General features: G+C 32.7%; 3 protein-coding genes across 5 annotated transcripts; all 3 read left to right on the top strand.

Moving 5' to 3' along the window:
* The first annotated feature begins 2221 nt into the window (after window positions 1-2221).
* Window positions 2222-4373, top strand: LOC105796776 (RNA-binding protein CP31B, chloroplastic). Its single transcript, XM_012626576.2, has 4 exons — window positions 2222-2739; window positions 3453-3554; window positions 3641-3913; window positions 4057-4373. Exons 1-4 carry the CDS (start codon window positions 2287-2289, stop codon window positions 4111-4113), a joined length of 885 nt encoding a protein of 294 aa, XP_012482030.1. The 5' UTR covers window positions 2222-2286; the 3' UTR covers window positions 4114-4373.
* A 1158-nt stretch (window positions 4374-5531) lies between these two features.
* LOC105796777 (nuclear transport factor 2) lies at window positions 5532-9211 on the top strand. Of its 3 annotated transcripts, XM_012626577.2 has the most exons (10): window positions 5532-5698; window positions 5831-5955; window positions 6139-6273; window positions 6654-6960; window positions 7202-7467; window positions 7613-7787; window positions 7987-8108; window positions 8186-8251; window positions 8526-8607; window positions 8807-9211. In XM_012626577.2, the coding sequence occupies exons 2-10, from the start codon at window positions 5917-5919 to the stop codon at window positions 9007-9009; spliced, it is 1395 nt and encodes a 464-aa protein (XP_012482031.1). In that variant the 5' UTR covers window positions 5532-5698; window positions 5831-5916; the 3' UTR covers window positions 9010-9211. The 3 variants fall into 3 exon arrangements, with proteins under 3 accessions (XP_012482031.1, XP_012482032.1, XP_052483997.1); XM_012626578.2 differs by lacking the exon at window positions 5831-5955; XM_052628037.1 differs by lacking the exons at window positions 5532-5698; window positions 5831-5955 and having other exon boundaries at window positions 6135-6273; window positions 6721-6960.
* Window positions 9212-10335: 1124 nt separating this feature from the next.
* LOC105796778 (uncharacterized) lies at window positions 10336-11951 on the top strand. The gene has a single exon (XM_012626579.2). The coding sequence runs from the start codon at window positions 10552-10554 to the stop codon at window positions 11779-11781; it is 1230 nt and encodes a 409-aa protein (XP_012482033.1). The 5' UTR covers window positions 10336-10551; the 3' UTR covers window positions 11782-11951.
* The last annotated feature ends 2962 nt before the right edge of the window (window positions 11952-14913 follow it).

Consider the following 14913-nt stretch of genomic DNA (forward strand, 5'->3'; position numbering starts at 1 on the left):
AATAATGTTACTTTTGAACCACATAAAGTGAAACTATATTGTATGTTGAATATGTGAAAAATGATTTAATTATTATTTGAAAATTTTCTATTATAATATTTGAATTGATAAGTTAAAATATTTTAATTATATTCATTAGTTCAAATAAGAAATATTTTTACACTAATTACCACAATTAAAGTACAACACATAAAAAGTAACTAAATATTAAACATGTAAAATCGCATGCAATGCATACAACATTAGAAGCTAGGACATATAAAATTAATATATTTTAAAATATATACATAAGCCTAAACGAACTTAGATTAAACATTTACAAATATAGACAAAATTACGTAAAAATTGAAGCCTATATTTAAAATTAGGCTAGACTTAAATAATTAAGTTAATTGCTTCAAACATCCTCAAATTATGAACCTTATTACATCCTTAAACTTTAAAACATTTAAATTACATCCTTAAACTATAAATGTTATATCAATAAAGTCTTTCCATTACTAAAATTGTCAATTTAACTATTGAACGAGACATTAGATCTTATGCAACATAATTTAAAGGGTGAACTATATAAATGCCACCCAACTATGCCTGCATTCCTATTTTGGTCAGCTAAATTTAAAAATTTTCAATTTAGGCACTAACGTTTGAATTCATTAATGTTTTGGTCACCCATTGTTAAATTGATAAAAGAAAGTCTTTTTCCAACTGGGTTTTACAAATTTATAGATGAAGAATACCTTTATTTTAAAAGCTGAAAGCTTTGGTTAGAAAGTTTGAGGATCAAGTTGATAGAATTTGTAAATGTAAAGGATTGAATTTATTAAATTATTTAGAATTAGGATCAAATTGATAGAACATGTAGGTGTTGAGGACTAAATGTGTTATTATACCAATTAGAACAAGATTTTTCGTTATCAATTTAACGGCGAATGACCAAAACAAGAACGGATTCAAACATTAGTGCCTACATTGAAAATTTTTAAAGTTGACTGACCAAAACAAGAATGCGGGAATAGTTGGATGACCATTTGTTTAGTTTATTGTAATTTAAAATGAATATTGGGTTTTTGAGGTTTTCGAAACTTTTATAGCAATTATTGTTCAGGCTCTCTCGCTCTTTTTTCAGTTTTACCTTATTTTTAGTTTTAAATTTTAAAAGTTACATGGCAAACATTTTACTTTTCTTTAAAATTTTTATTTTAAATTATGTCACATGATATTTTACATTTCATTTTGTTGGGATGAAATCCAACCCGAAGAAACATCGCGGAAACACAATCAGTATTCTTTCACTCCTGAAAAATTAATTCAGTAATTACGACAAACATAACTATAACACAATATATCAACAATTGATGCAAATAAACCACAATATCATAAGCAAAAATAATAAATCGAGACACACTTTTTACGTGAAAAACCCTTTAAAGTAAACGGTAAAAACAACAAAACTTGAAAGTCTACAAAAATTTCCACTATAATCAAAATCTTGCCACAAGATCACAACTAAGCCTCAATAAAAAGTATACAACTTAAATAAGGCTATCAACGAATAATTTCAAACAAACTCTAAGAAAAAAGTTGAAAATATCACCCAAAAATGAGTTGACTTTTAAAGTCAAAAACCCGAAAGTACATTATCCCAAACGAAAATCAGACCGTACATTAAAGATCTTCGACTGTAGTAATTACCGTAAAAAAAATCAGCTCCAACTAACACCAAACGACCAATTGACAATGGCTGGTCTATGGAAAAAAAAGAAACTCTTCCATTTTTTCTTTGACTTGTAGCACACACAATTTTTTTAGCAGTCCCCAAAACATATATGTAAAGGGAACATATGAAAATGGGCTCCCGCATATTTAATAATTAAATTAACGATTTAAATAGTAGAATAATTTTATTAATATAACTTTAACATTTTGAAATTAGAATTTATAATTTAATGATGTCTAATGTAATACTAAATAATTATGTATGATAAAAAAATTGATTCAAACTCGACTTCACTTAAACCATGAACACATGTAATCTAATATGAACTAGTTGGAACTGAAAACAACCTTATCCAAGATCCGACCCAGCCCAAGTAAACTAAATGGGTATAACCCGGCCCTATATCTGAAACTCATCTTATCCCAATCTTATTGGACAAAATCTGCCCACGTCAGCTCGGATAACTTTTACACCCATCCAGCTCCTTTGGCTTTTATCACCTTCCACTGCCAAAGAAAAAAGAAACTCCATTTGCTGCCATTGTTACAGTTAAAGTGAAGATCACCATGGCTGCAGCAGCTGCAGCAGCAGTAGTCGGTTCATCCTTCTCTCAATCTATCCACACCCTTAAATGCTTGCATTTCAAGCAACTCGCCGCCGCCGATCATCACCATACCCCCCTCCTCAGAATCCCCTCCGCTCGCGTCTTATCACCTTCTTTGATATCCCATCATCAGTCTTACTTCACTCACGAGCTTTTTCCCATTGCCGTTGTCACAGTTCAGAAGTGGCGCGCGCTTAAGGTGTCCGCCGCTGTTGCTCAACAAGAGACGGCTGTAACCGCCGAAAGTCCGGTGGAGGAAGAGAAGGTCGAGGAGGTAGAAGGTGAGGCTGAAGCTGAAGCTGCAGTTGAGTCTACTGTGAACACTAAACTTTACTTTGGGAACTTGCCTTACAATGTTGATAGTGCCCAGCTTGCTGGGATAATCCAAGAATATGGCAGTCCAGAGCTTGTTGAGGTACGTCCTATGTCTTATGTCATTAATTGAACTCATCAATTACCAGAATGTTGTGGTTCGTTACTCGAGTTTCGGATTAAAATAAGACACCGATATTAGAAACCGGTACTCATCATAAGATTTTCGAATCGGAAAGCACGACTCCATGAACGAATATTTGTGATCGTAATTGCTTATGTTCAAATCATTGTTATCGCCAAATGACTTGAAGTGATGGTTATTGAAATCAGATTGGATTGAATTAAAGTCTAAACAAAAGGTTTAACCAATTTTAAATTAGATTTGAGCAAATAGATCTCTATTTTCTTTTAATTATTTTTAGTTTTGTAAATATTTTAATAATTTATTTAATTAAAATCAAATCTATTTGTAAATGAAAATTGAGTGGCCTAATTGATTTGACTACCATGGAGTATTAGATAACTAAAATCTCCATACATATGCAATAACATTAGTGGATTAAAGACTAAAATAGGATTATTTCCTTAAAGTTGGAGGTTTGATCAGAAACTGGAAGAGAGAAATGCAGGTCTCGTTTCGAATTTTCGTACATTTGAAGGATAAATTTATAATGGAATATTTGCTGATCCTGTCGGATGCAAATTCGAACACGACGTATTTAGAAAAAATGAAAGGTTAGGATCAAATGCGCAATAATTAACTCTTTGCTTCTTCCTCTGAAAATTGACGGATTAATTTGTGCATGATTTCAGGTGCTTTACAATAGGGAGACCGGTAAAAGCAGAGGCTTTGCATTCGTCACCATGAGCACCATTGAAGATTGCAATATAATTATTCAAAACCTCGATGGAAGCGTAAGAACTCGTAATTCTAAACACACACACACACGACACAAATGTTTCAATAATTCAGACAGTAACTCCCTTTTTGGCGTTTCCAGGAGTATCTTGGTCGAACATTGAGAGTGAACTTTTCAGACAAACCCAGAGCAAGAGAACCATTGTACCCGGAAACCGAATACAAGCTTTTTGTAGGGAACCTGTCGTGGTCTGTCACATCTGAAATCTTAACACAAGCTTTCCAAGAATATGGGAATGTGGTCGGAGCTAGGGTTTTGTATGATGGTGAGACAGGACGATCTCGAGGTTATGGTTTCGTTAGCTACTCCACAAAATCAGAGATGGAAGCTGCCATCCAATCTCTCAATGGAGTGGTATTATCATTATCAATACATGCATATATATTGGATTGATTTTTATTTTTAGAATATTCATATCCGACATTTATCTAAATATGTTGCATTCGAGTTTAAGTAACCTAGATGAGCAACTCATGTTTGTTTGATTGATGTGTTAGGAACTGGAAGGAAGGGCATTGCGAGTGAGCTTGGCTCAAGGAAGACAACCTGCATGAAACAAAGCATTATTTGGGCTGTAATTTCGTCCATAGTTCTTGATGGAATATTTAATCATTCACATAAAATTAATATATAATGAGGACCTCAAAGTTCCCTTTCATTTCTCTGTCTATCAGGGGAAATGGTTTTACTGATCAGTTCGGTAAACTAGGTTTTGATTTAAGTAGATCGATTTATTTGGTTATGTCATTAAATTGATAGATTTAATATTTAATATTTTTAATTATTTTATAATATATTTTAAATAAGTTGGTTATTCGATCTAGCATATCAATGTCAATATTAAGTCGATTCAGTTAGGTTGGACTATATGATATAAAACTGATGATTCGATTATTGTATATGATGGTTGGTTAAGTCGACCGAACTAATTATTTGCTCACCTTTATCTATGCTCTATAGGAGTGGAACCTCTATTGAAAGGAATGGACAAAACGATCCTTATAAAAGAGATAAAGGAGTATAATAGTTTTTCCATGTCATTAAATACTTATTTTAGCTTTTTATATATAAAGTCACTCACTGTTATCAATTTTTCAATTTGGATTCTACCTTTTATTTTTACTTTATTTGTTGGATTTTTTTATAACACAAAATATCAATTGGCAATTAATTAAAGCATATGTATTAATTTGTTTATTTTTCGTAGAGAGGCCAAAATGTAATTTAAGTAAATATTTGACACATGTTACACTCCCAGCTCAATTATAAATAAGGGCAAAGTTAGAAATTTTTGAGCGGAATTAAATTATCTATTTTTATATTAGTTAAAATAAAATTTCACTACTTATAGAATTTAAAAACTCTATCGTTACAGATGAAATAATATTCCTTCTTAAATGACATAATTGATAATAAAAATTAATAAATAAATAACAAATGATAATTTTTAAATTCGCTCATAAAATTTAAAATTGATAATAATTAAAAATATAAATTAATATGAAAATGAATTATGATGTCAAATTTTTAGTACCGACTTTTGTTTTTCTAAATAATTAATTCCACTTAGATACCTTGAAATTATTTTTTAATGAATTATAAGAAAAAAGTAAAACCCTAATAATAACAAGACTTGAATCTAAACCACATATGAAACATTAAACATCCTACACAAAAGATAGAGACAATATTAAAGAGTAAACATGTCATTTCAATAATCATGCCAACAAAGTAAATAACTATATTTAATTAAAGAACATGCTATAAATTATATATATACACATATGATATTAAAAGAAAAATGCAAAATATTTTTGTTTGTTTTGAAAGAGAAAATTGCAAAATATGTGGAAGTGAAACAGATAGCAAGCTAGCAATAGCCTGCTCAGGGAATTAGGGATAAAACTTATTTTATTTTATTTTATTTTTAAACATTTCTTTTTGTTCTATTAAGTCCCCACAAACAAATTCTCCATTCACAGTGACGGCTACAAAATTTGGAAATTTAAAAAGAAAAAAGAAAACCCAAAAGTTTCGGTGTAGAGTGCAGACATTAGACAACTGAGCCAAAAATACAGCAAAGCACACTTCCAAAAAAAACAGTGGACAAAAGCTTCTCTCAAATCTATGTTTCTAAAGGTATCACTTTCTTCTTTTTCTTTAAATACCCATCTTAGGTTTCTTCTTACTTTTATTGTTTTTTTTTTGGGTTTTTTTTTATGTTCATTTGAGAGTATTGAAATGTGGGAGCTTTTCTTTTTGCTGGTGCAGATCTTGAGGTAGTGAAGGCAGTTTTAGGATCTATTTAGAAAAAGGTTTTTTTTTTATTCTTTTAGGGGTTTTAGGGGGTTTCAGCAATGGCATCTCCTTATCCCATTCCAGTTTCTGCTACTCAGGTACTTAAAAAAAAAAACCCTTTTTTATTGCTTTATCTTTGGTTCTTATCTAAAAAGTTTTGATTTTTATTGTTTTTTTGAAATGTGTAGTTGAAATGAATAGATATAAGATCTGGGTTTTTTTTTTTTTCCTTTTTGTTGTTGTTCTTCCTTATATTGGGTTTTAAAATTTTTTCTTTTCAGGTGGGAACATATTTTGTGGGGCAATATTATCAGGTACTTCAACAAGAGCCACACTTTGTGCACCAGTTTTACAGTGATTCCAGTACCATGGTTCGTGTCGACGGCAATTCCAGGGAAACCGCCGCTGCGATGCTGGTACTTTTCTCTAGTTTATCGAGTTTGCATTGTATAAACTTCAAGAAAAATAAAGTTTTTTTGATGTTTTTTTTTTGTTACATTTTCATGGAGTATCTAAGTAGATGGTTCTGTTCAATATTCACAACATTTTAGTTCATTAAATGTATTTGGTGTCGGTTCTTGATATTCGATAATCACATATTGATCGGAAGTTAGCTTTTCGATTTGTAATTAATGGCCCAATGAAAGCAGTAGTAAGGGATAATGTTGTCATTTGGTAATAACGACCCGTTTTCATACTGGTTTTTATTGTTTATTTATGCACTGAATGGATGGTACTATAGGCTTATCGATTCCGTTTTCCTTTTTTTTTTTTTTTGTCTTTTTTCATTTGGAAGCAAATACATGCTCTTGTTATGTCGCTTAACTTTACCGGGATTGAAATAAAGACGGCATATTCCCTAGAATCTTGGAATGGAGGTGTGCTAGTGATGGTTTCCGGTTCGGTGCAAGTGAAGGATTTCAATTTCAGGAGGAAATTCATGCAAACGTTCTTTCTTGCACCACAAGAGAAAGGCTATTTCGTTCTAAATGACATCTTTCACTATATTGATGAGGAACAAATTCACCAACATCCGGCAGTCCTATTAGCCCAGCACAATCTTGATCTTAAACTCAATGCTTTCATGACAAATCCTGAACCAGGTATTTCCCGTCCTTGTTTGAAATCTATAATTTATAGTGAACTACAAATACAATTCAATGCGACTGTATAGCTTGCATTTCTTTAAATGTATTATCCATTTTAGGGAAAGCGTTATTTTTACCATGGCATTGAGATCTATACGTTTTTTATGGAATCATAGATTATTAATTTCAGATTTCTTTTTAATATCTGATTATAGACTGATTCTGTAATATGTCTACATATTAATTCTTGTTGTAGTACCAAGCTATATGCTGGGAGGAGATATCCACGGACGGGAATTTTTGGCTCCCGATGATGCCAAAGAAAATGGTCTTGTTGACAAGTATCGTTTCCCAGAACAACAACTACAGCATGCTCCAGAATCTGAAAGTATTGTGGAGAACAGCAGTGTGCACGAGTCCAATGGTTTGCTTCTGCATACAGTGAATACTGGCCAAGAGCATGTGCCTCCTACTATCGAGGAACCTGTCGGGGAACCCCAAAAGCAAACCTATGCCTCTATTGTATGTTCTACCCGTGGTAGATAATTTCATGTTGTTCATATCCTTATATGCTCAAACGAAATATTTGTGTTTATTGGATTAGAAAAATCAACTTCTTTTCACGACATTGATGTAATTTCTTTTGTTTTTTGTGTGATTGTCAAAGTTAAGGGTTGCTAAAGGACAACCTGCACCATTAGTCGTTCCTCAGGTTCCTGTTAACAAGAACATGCCACCTGTGTCTGATCTGGATCACGATCATCATCACAACAACTCCTCAAATGCAGTTGAAGTGTCTGGCGCTGATATGGTCAATGAAATTTCACCCGTAGAATATGAAGGTAATAAAGCTTATATGTAACTTTTACTATGTGGGATGGCGACATGTATGAGAGAAGTGAACTCTGTAGAAACTCTACAAGACTTTGTCAATGCAAATCTCGAAATGTTCATCGGGTTTGCAACTTTAGAAAGGCACTTCTTAGCTATAATCTCGAAGCTAAAAATACACGTAGTTAATTTGTTACTTGTGTGTTTTAGGTGAATTAAAATCTGTTTATGTAAGGAACTTGCCCAATACTGTGTCTGAATCTGAAATAATGGAGGAATTCAAGAAATTTGGTGAGATCAGTCCTGATGGAGTGGTGATTCGTAGTCGCAAGGTTCACTTTGTAGCTTCTTTCGTATTCCGATTACGATAGTTTGCCTTTTAATGCTAAAATATTCCGTTTGAGTGCAGGATGTTAGTGTTTGTTACGCGTTTGTTGAATTTGAAGATATGACAAGTGTCCATAATGCCGTCAAGGTCCGAATTTACTTCAAGCACCTACTGAAAAAACCATTTCTCTTGTTTTAGTAGCTAATCTTTAATCCGTGGAAGAACTGTAACTGTAGTTTTAGTAATAAATTTTTTGGGAAAAAAAATCCACGATGATTCTTCACTCTATCTGCTTTAATTGTTGGATTTGAAATCTAAATCAACAGGCGCATTCGTTGTAACATTGAGTTGAATTTCAACATTTTTAGTAAGATTTTCGATGTTTTCATTTGTATACTAAATTTAGTCGAATCTTATGTAGGCGGGAATCGCACAGGTTGCCGGACAACAAGTGTATATCGAAGAGCGGAGACCAAACAGCTATATCCCATCTCGAGGCGGAAGTATGCATTTCTTTCCCTTTTCTTTTCATGGATGTACTTCTTTCCTATTGGAATATGTTTTATCGTATACACGAGCATCGTACAAGCCCTGCTACTAGTAGATCCCGAACACGAATTGATAATGAGAGCGTTGCCATCGAAACAGTGGATGCTATTTGTTTTCTATTCTTAATTGAAGTGGTTAAAATATTCCGGACAGGGAGAGGTAGAGGCCGAGGCAGCTATCCAACAGATGCTTCAAGGGGGCGTTTTGGTGCTCGAAGTTACGGCAGGGGTGGTACTTACGACGGAAATGATCGAGACCACAGTAGATCGAGAGGAAATGGATACTACAGGCCGACTCCTCGCCAGGATCGAGTCGTACCTGGATATCAAGCATCTAGAAATGGAGAAACTTCATAGATTCAGCCTCTTTTACATCATCTATTAAAGGATCAAACCTTTTGGTTTCAGCAATATCAAGATTTTGTTAGATTCAACAATCAATATATATAAAATAGGTGTTTTTCATTGGAAAAAGGAATTGAATTAGGGTTTGTGATCATACATTGAAATTTGTTCTTTCAATATTTATTAGGCAATATATTTGCAGTTTTGGGGCTCATTTTGCTTATGCCTTCAAAAAAGTTCGATCTTTTTTTCATTTTAACATGCAAGTTTTGATCTTTTCAGTTTTTAACCAAAATCATTGGTCCACCCCAATTTATTTATTATATGAAAAAATTATATTGGATTAGACCGATAGAGCGGTTCAACCGTTCAGTTTTCGGATTTTGCCAAAATAATTGATCCGGTCTAAATTATTAACGGAAATTTCGAATTAGATCGGCCCAACTGCTTGGTTTTAATTTTGTAACTTCTTAATCATATTCATATAGAAAAAAAAGAGTTAATTGCACTAGATATCTCAAAATTATGATCCTCATTTTAAATTGGTCTCTAAACTTCAAAGCATTTTAATTATATCTCCAAATTAAGTTTTTCTATGATTGAAACCGTTGATTTAACCATTAAGTGACATGTAAAATTTTATGTGAAATAATTTAAAATAAATTTTTTAAAGAAAAGTAAAATGTTGCCGCATAATTTTAAAATTAAAACTAAAAATAAAGTAAAATAGAGAAAAGAGAGAGTGGATGATAATTTCTATAAATATTTCAAAACTTCAAAATCAAGTTTTTACAATATTCATTTTAAATTATATCAAATAAGATCTGACGTCTCATTATTAGTTAAATTAACGGTTTTAGTAATGAGGATCTTCTTGATATAACATTGATAGTTTAAAGATATAATCGAATATTTTAAAGTTTGAGAACTAATTTAAAATAAAGACCATAATTTAAAGATGTTTGCTACAGTTAATTCATAAAAAAATAATGTCATTAAGTCAAAATATAAAAAAAACCATAACAATATTTAATAAAAAATAAACTCTATTAATTACGAAATAATCGAGATTAAATATAATTATCAAATGCGGAAAGTTTTAATTAAATATGTATTTGAAATAAAAAAAATTGATTTTTTTCCTAGAAAAAATGGCCCTAAATTTATAATAATTAATCCTAATTAAATTCTTAAAAAAACAAAGAAAAAACTTTGTCGTTGGTTTTTGTTTCTTACACCACCTCCAATGGCAGTTAAGAAATAACGAACACATGTCAAGAACAACGGTTTCCTCTTTTATTACCACAAATCCCGCACTATTTTTCAAATGCCCTCCATTTCATTTTGCCTTTATTTTCTCATCACTGATTCATTTTTCTCTCTGCCATTGTTGTCGTCGAACATGGCTGACGACGACAAAGGGCCGGAGTTTGGATATTAATTGTATGAATAACTTTAGCCGCGACAAAGGAAATTCCAAAAAAAGGAAAGAAGGAACAAACATTAACAGGTTCTTCATTGTTTTCTTTTTTTGTCCTTCCTTGTTGTGTAATCATGAGTACTTTGGCACCATTCCAGCTATTGGAACTCAATGTCATCTCTGCCCAAGATTTGAAACCGGTATGTCGTCGTAAAATGCGAACCTACGCGGTGGCTTGGGTGCATTCGGAGCGAAAACTTTCAACCCGAATTGACACCCAAGGCCACACCAACCCCACATGGAACGATAAGTTCGTTTTCCGCGTCGATGATGAGTTCCTCTATAGCGATACGTCTACTTTAATGATCGAAATCTATGCGGTGCATTGGTTCCGTGACATCCATGTAGGGACCGTTCGGGTTCTTGTTCAGAACCTTATCCCACCGGTTTCTCAAACGCGCAACCGCCAAGAGCTCCAACTGGGGATGAGATTCGTGGCGTTTCAGGTTTGGAGACCGTCGGGTCGGCCTCAAGGGATTTTGAACATTGGGGCGGCATTGCTCGATAGCTCAATGAGGAGCATGCCTTTGTATTTTCAAATGGGATCGTCGGCGGTCGGGTATCGACATTTGATGGGCGAGGAAGATGCGTTTCAAAGCTCGAATGTCAAGCCTCTTTCGAGCACAAAAAGCCATACCAATAACCATCAGTTTTTGGTTAATGGGTTGATCAAACCCGAGCTTCGACGAACTAAGAGTGATTCAAGTTCGCTTTTCGAGCCAGAATTAAGGCCCAGAAGATCGATGAAAGGATCATCGGTTGTCAATGGTGGGTCAGTTGTTAACGGATCGGAGATTGGCAAAAACAACTACAAGGTTAATTCTAGGGGAAGTTCGATGGTCAATTATGTGTTCGACAAAAGTACTGACAGAAAGAGAAAACCAAGTCCTACAAAGGGCATCAATGGCCCAAAGTTGATATCACCACCAGGGAAGTCACCAAGTGGGTTAACGGGTGGGCGGAAAATTTGGACCGATTCGGAATTGGGTCCATCGCCATCAGAAGTGGCGGCTGCGGTGCTGAGGAACAAGAACCGTAAAATGGAAGAGATGGAGAGTTCGGTGGGCGAAGGATGGAGTTTAGATGGAAGCATGGAAGGGCTCGATTCGAAACTCGAACGGTGGAGAACCGAACTCCCACCGGTTTATGACTCAAGTAATGAATTTTCGAGCTTCCTTTCTAGTCAGACTCCGACAACGGCAACCAAAAAGTCGAGACATTCAAGAAGACGTGCTCACAAAAAAGGGCTGTTTTCATGTTTCGGAAACATTTGTGGTTGCGAAATCTCGGTTACTTGCGGCTGAAGTTATTGAAAGCGAGAGTATTTTGCTTCGGTTGATGAATTCACGTCATATTTGATTAATATGATAATATTTATAATACTAATGTTTGGGTAAATTACATGTATAGTCATCCAACTACGAGAGTGTTTCTATTTTGGTCACCAACATAAATTATTTTTTCAATTTAGTCACTAATGTTTTTGATTTTTTTATCTACCATTAAGTGGTTATGTAATGCTGACATGGCTATTATTTTATTGGCATGATAACAAATTTAGTTTTTAAGGTTTACGATTTTATTAATTTGATCTTTAATTTTAAAAAATCACATAAAATTTTTAAAAATTATGAAAATTATAAAATCATTAAAATCCACACCAAAGATTCCATTAACGACTTAATGACAAAGTGACCAAAAAATCAAATTCAAATAAAAAAATTAGTTGGGTGACGAAAATAGAAATATTCTCATAATTAGGTGACTATCCATAGATTTACCCTATTTTAAATGATAAAATAAAGTTTATGAAATTATCTAATTAAATTTTGAAAAATAATTTTTATCTTCCTCTCTTTATAACAATAATATAACAATAATAGATTCCTCCTTTATAGTAGACTGAAAAAATATAACAATAATAGAGCACGTTAGATTTGTTCAAAATTGGACTACTCATATAGCTCGATAGGTCCAACCAAACTTAAGGTTGGATTATTGAAGTGAATATGAATTGGATTTCAATAAGAAAAATATGTGGATTTTTTTATATAATACACATTCCTACTCATAAGCCTTTAAATCTTTAAATCAAAATAAAATTGTGTTTAAATATGCTCAAACTTACATCTTTCTTGTTGTAATAGTAATGGTGCCGACTAAACTAAGGCTCAATGAGTGAAAGAAAGGGATTTAGATGTTCATTGTTAGTCACGTTAAAACATGTTTTTTTGGTCTATCTGTTCGTAGATTACCTTAATATAATATTGCAAGATATTGATGATATGGATTCAGATATTTGTGTATATTAAATTTTTGTTAACGAATTTGGACTGCTAATTCAACTAAAATTTGAATGTAAATATTTTAATTACTATTAATTTAATCAATATCTATTATTCACATTTATTTTATTTGTATAGATAATGTATTTGGATATCCAAATTCATTATACTATTGCTGGTAATGGATTTATACTTGAAAATACTAACCCTTTATACGCTTTATTTAAAAAAATCTTTTGACTTACTAAATACGAATATTTAATCTATAATTTATAAGCATGTGTTTAAAAAGGTTTGAACAGACAGAAAATAATTTTGTCTGGTTACTAATGTAATAATATGAACAAGAAACTTATTTAACACATATGTAATAAAATAGTTCGATATAAAAAAATAAGTATGAATTTAAACATGCAAATTAGAAAATGAACAAAACTCTTACAAAAATTTTCTTCACCACAAATAAGTCGTGTGAGTGACTAAAATTACCCATTGTAATTAGTTTAAACTAACTAATGATTACAACATGAAGAAAATAATACTTTAACCAAACAAATTCACTAAAAATTATCATATATAATATCAATATTATATACATAACTTTCCTAAAAAATTAACTTTCTAATATTAATTCATATTAAAATTTCTTAGTCTCAAATAAAATTGCATGATACCTTAAGAAACTGAAAAGAAAATAGATAGCCAATCGTAAATATTCCCTTTTTATTCTTAACCCAATTTATCCAAGTTAAAATAATATGCTATTCGTTTTTTTTCACTCAATTATAATTTTTTTAAATTGGTTATCCAACTAATTAAGATTTTATCCTTTTTTTCTATTTTCGTTAAGTGTCATTTAGTGTTTGATAAGAGGGTGATGTAGGAGATAAAAAAAATGGACTCAGGCAATAGCTCATTATCAACAACAACAGTGAATTTTACCATGTCTAAAACTTTCAAATTTAAGGGGAAAGCTTTGCTTTTGCTCGCAATATTTTCTGCTCTTTAGCATTAATCATACTCGAGTGTATGAAATGTTGCCAAAATGATACTAATGCCGGGCATGCTAGTGAGGGAAACCCTAATGTTGCTATTCCAGCCTAACTTCTCTGTAAGTAACTTTTTGTTTTCCTTCTTTTCTCAAGTTGGATGCATGGATACCTATAATATTTTCCTACACTTCACCTTTTTTCAAACATGTAACACTTTGTTAGCCTTTTTAGATTATACTATAAAATTTGAAACTTATTATGAGATAGGATGAGGGGGACCTAGTGGAGTCGAGACTTGTAGTAGTCGTAGCATAGGGTGGAGATGGTGAGGGAGATTGTGAAAGTGGTGCCTGGACATGAAGGTGGAGACTTGCAGTAGGTGTAGCATGGGTGGAGGTTGTGAGAGAGATCCATCGATTAGCTCTCAAGTAGCCTATTCATTTGTGAAAGCTTGCGTCAAAGAAGTAGCGTTAGAACAGGGGAGGATCCCAAGGGCTACATGAATTGACCTTTGTCTTCCTTCAAACACCTACATATATTAGTAGTTTACTTTAAAAAATAGTTAAAATTCTATTTTGACCCTCGAAACTTTATCATTTTATGATTTTACAAATGAATTCTTAGCTTAGCCTTGTATGTTGCAGTTGAAAATTTTGAACTTAACCAATGAAACTCATCTCTAGATGTTGCTTTTGTTGTCTATTGATATCCAACCTCCATTAGTTTACCCAACCGACAAAATCTTTCCACATTTATTGTTGGAAGCTCGACGAGCCTAACACACCCACTACAGAGGACCTAGGACCTATACTTAGTGGTACACAAATTCTCTGAAGTTGGTTAACCTTTTATTTTCTAAATTTTTAGTGTACTATAATACTCAGGCGGCAGGGTTGACCATATATTAAAGCCAACCCAAGTGCACTAAGTGCTTAGAAACGGCAGAGTTGACCATATATTAAAGTCAACCCAAGTGCACTAAGTGCTTAGAAACTTAAGGCTTAATCGAGACTTACAATTACAAAAAAAGAGAACACTTTTATTAATACACAATACAATTACAATATGACACACACTTACCTCACTACTCTTCTCTACCTCTACCTCTACCTCTCACTCTTTTGCTTATAACTCTCTCTTACATCATCACAAGAACGAA

The sequence above is a fragment of the Gossypium raimondii genome, chromosome 3, assembly GCF_025698545.1.
Source record: "Gossypium raimondii isolate GPD5lz chromosome 3, ASM2569854v1, whole genome shotgun sequence".
NCBI lineage: Eukaryota > Viridiplantae > Streptophyta > Magnoliopsida > Malvales > Malvaceae > Gossypium > Gossypium raimondii.

Coding starts and splice junctions, on each gene's coding strand:
- LOC105796777 (XM_012626577.2), top strand. CDS start 5,917: ATGGCATCTCCTTATCCCATTCCAGTTTCTGCTACTCAG. Junction 7,468..7,612: donor AGCAAACCTATGCCTCTATT/GTATGTTCTACC, acceptor TGATTGTCAAAG/TTAAGGGTTGCTAAAGGACA. Junction 8,109..8,185: donor TGGTGATTCGTAGTCGCAAG/GTTCACTTTGTA, acceptor GTTTGAGTGCAG/GATGTTAGTGTTTGTTACGC.
- LOC105796776 (XM_012626576.2), top strand. CDS start 2,287: ATGGCTGCAGCAGCTGCAGCAGCAGTAGTCGGTTCATCCTTCTCTCAA. Junction 3,555..3,640: donor TTCAAAACCTCGATGGAAGC/GTAAGAACTCGT, acceptor TGGCGTTTCCAG/GAGTATCTTGGTCGAACATT. Junction 3,914..4,056: donor TCCAATCTCTCAATGGAGTG/GTATTATCATTA, acceptor TTGATGTGTTAG/GAACTGGAAGGAAGGGCATT.
- LOC105796778 (XM_012626579.2), top strand. CDS start 10,552: ATGAGTACTTTGGCACCATTCCAGCTATTGGAACTCAATGTCATCTCT.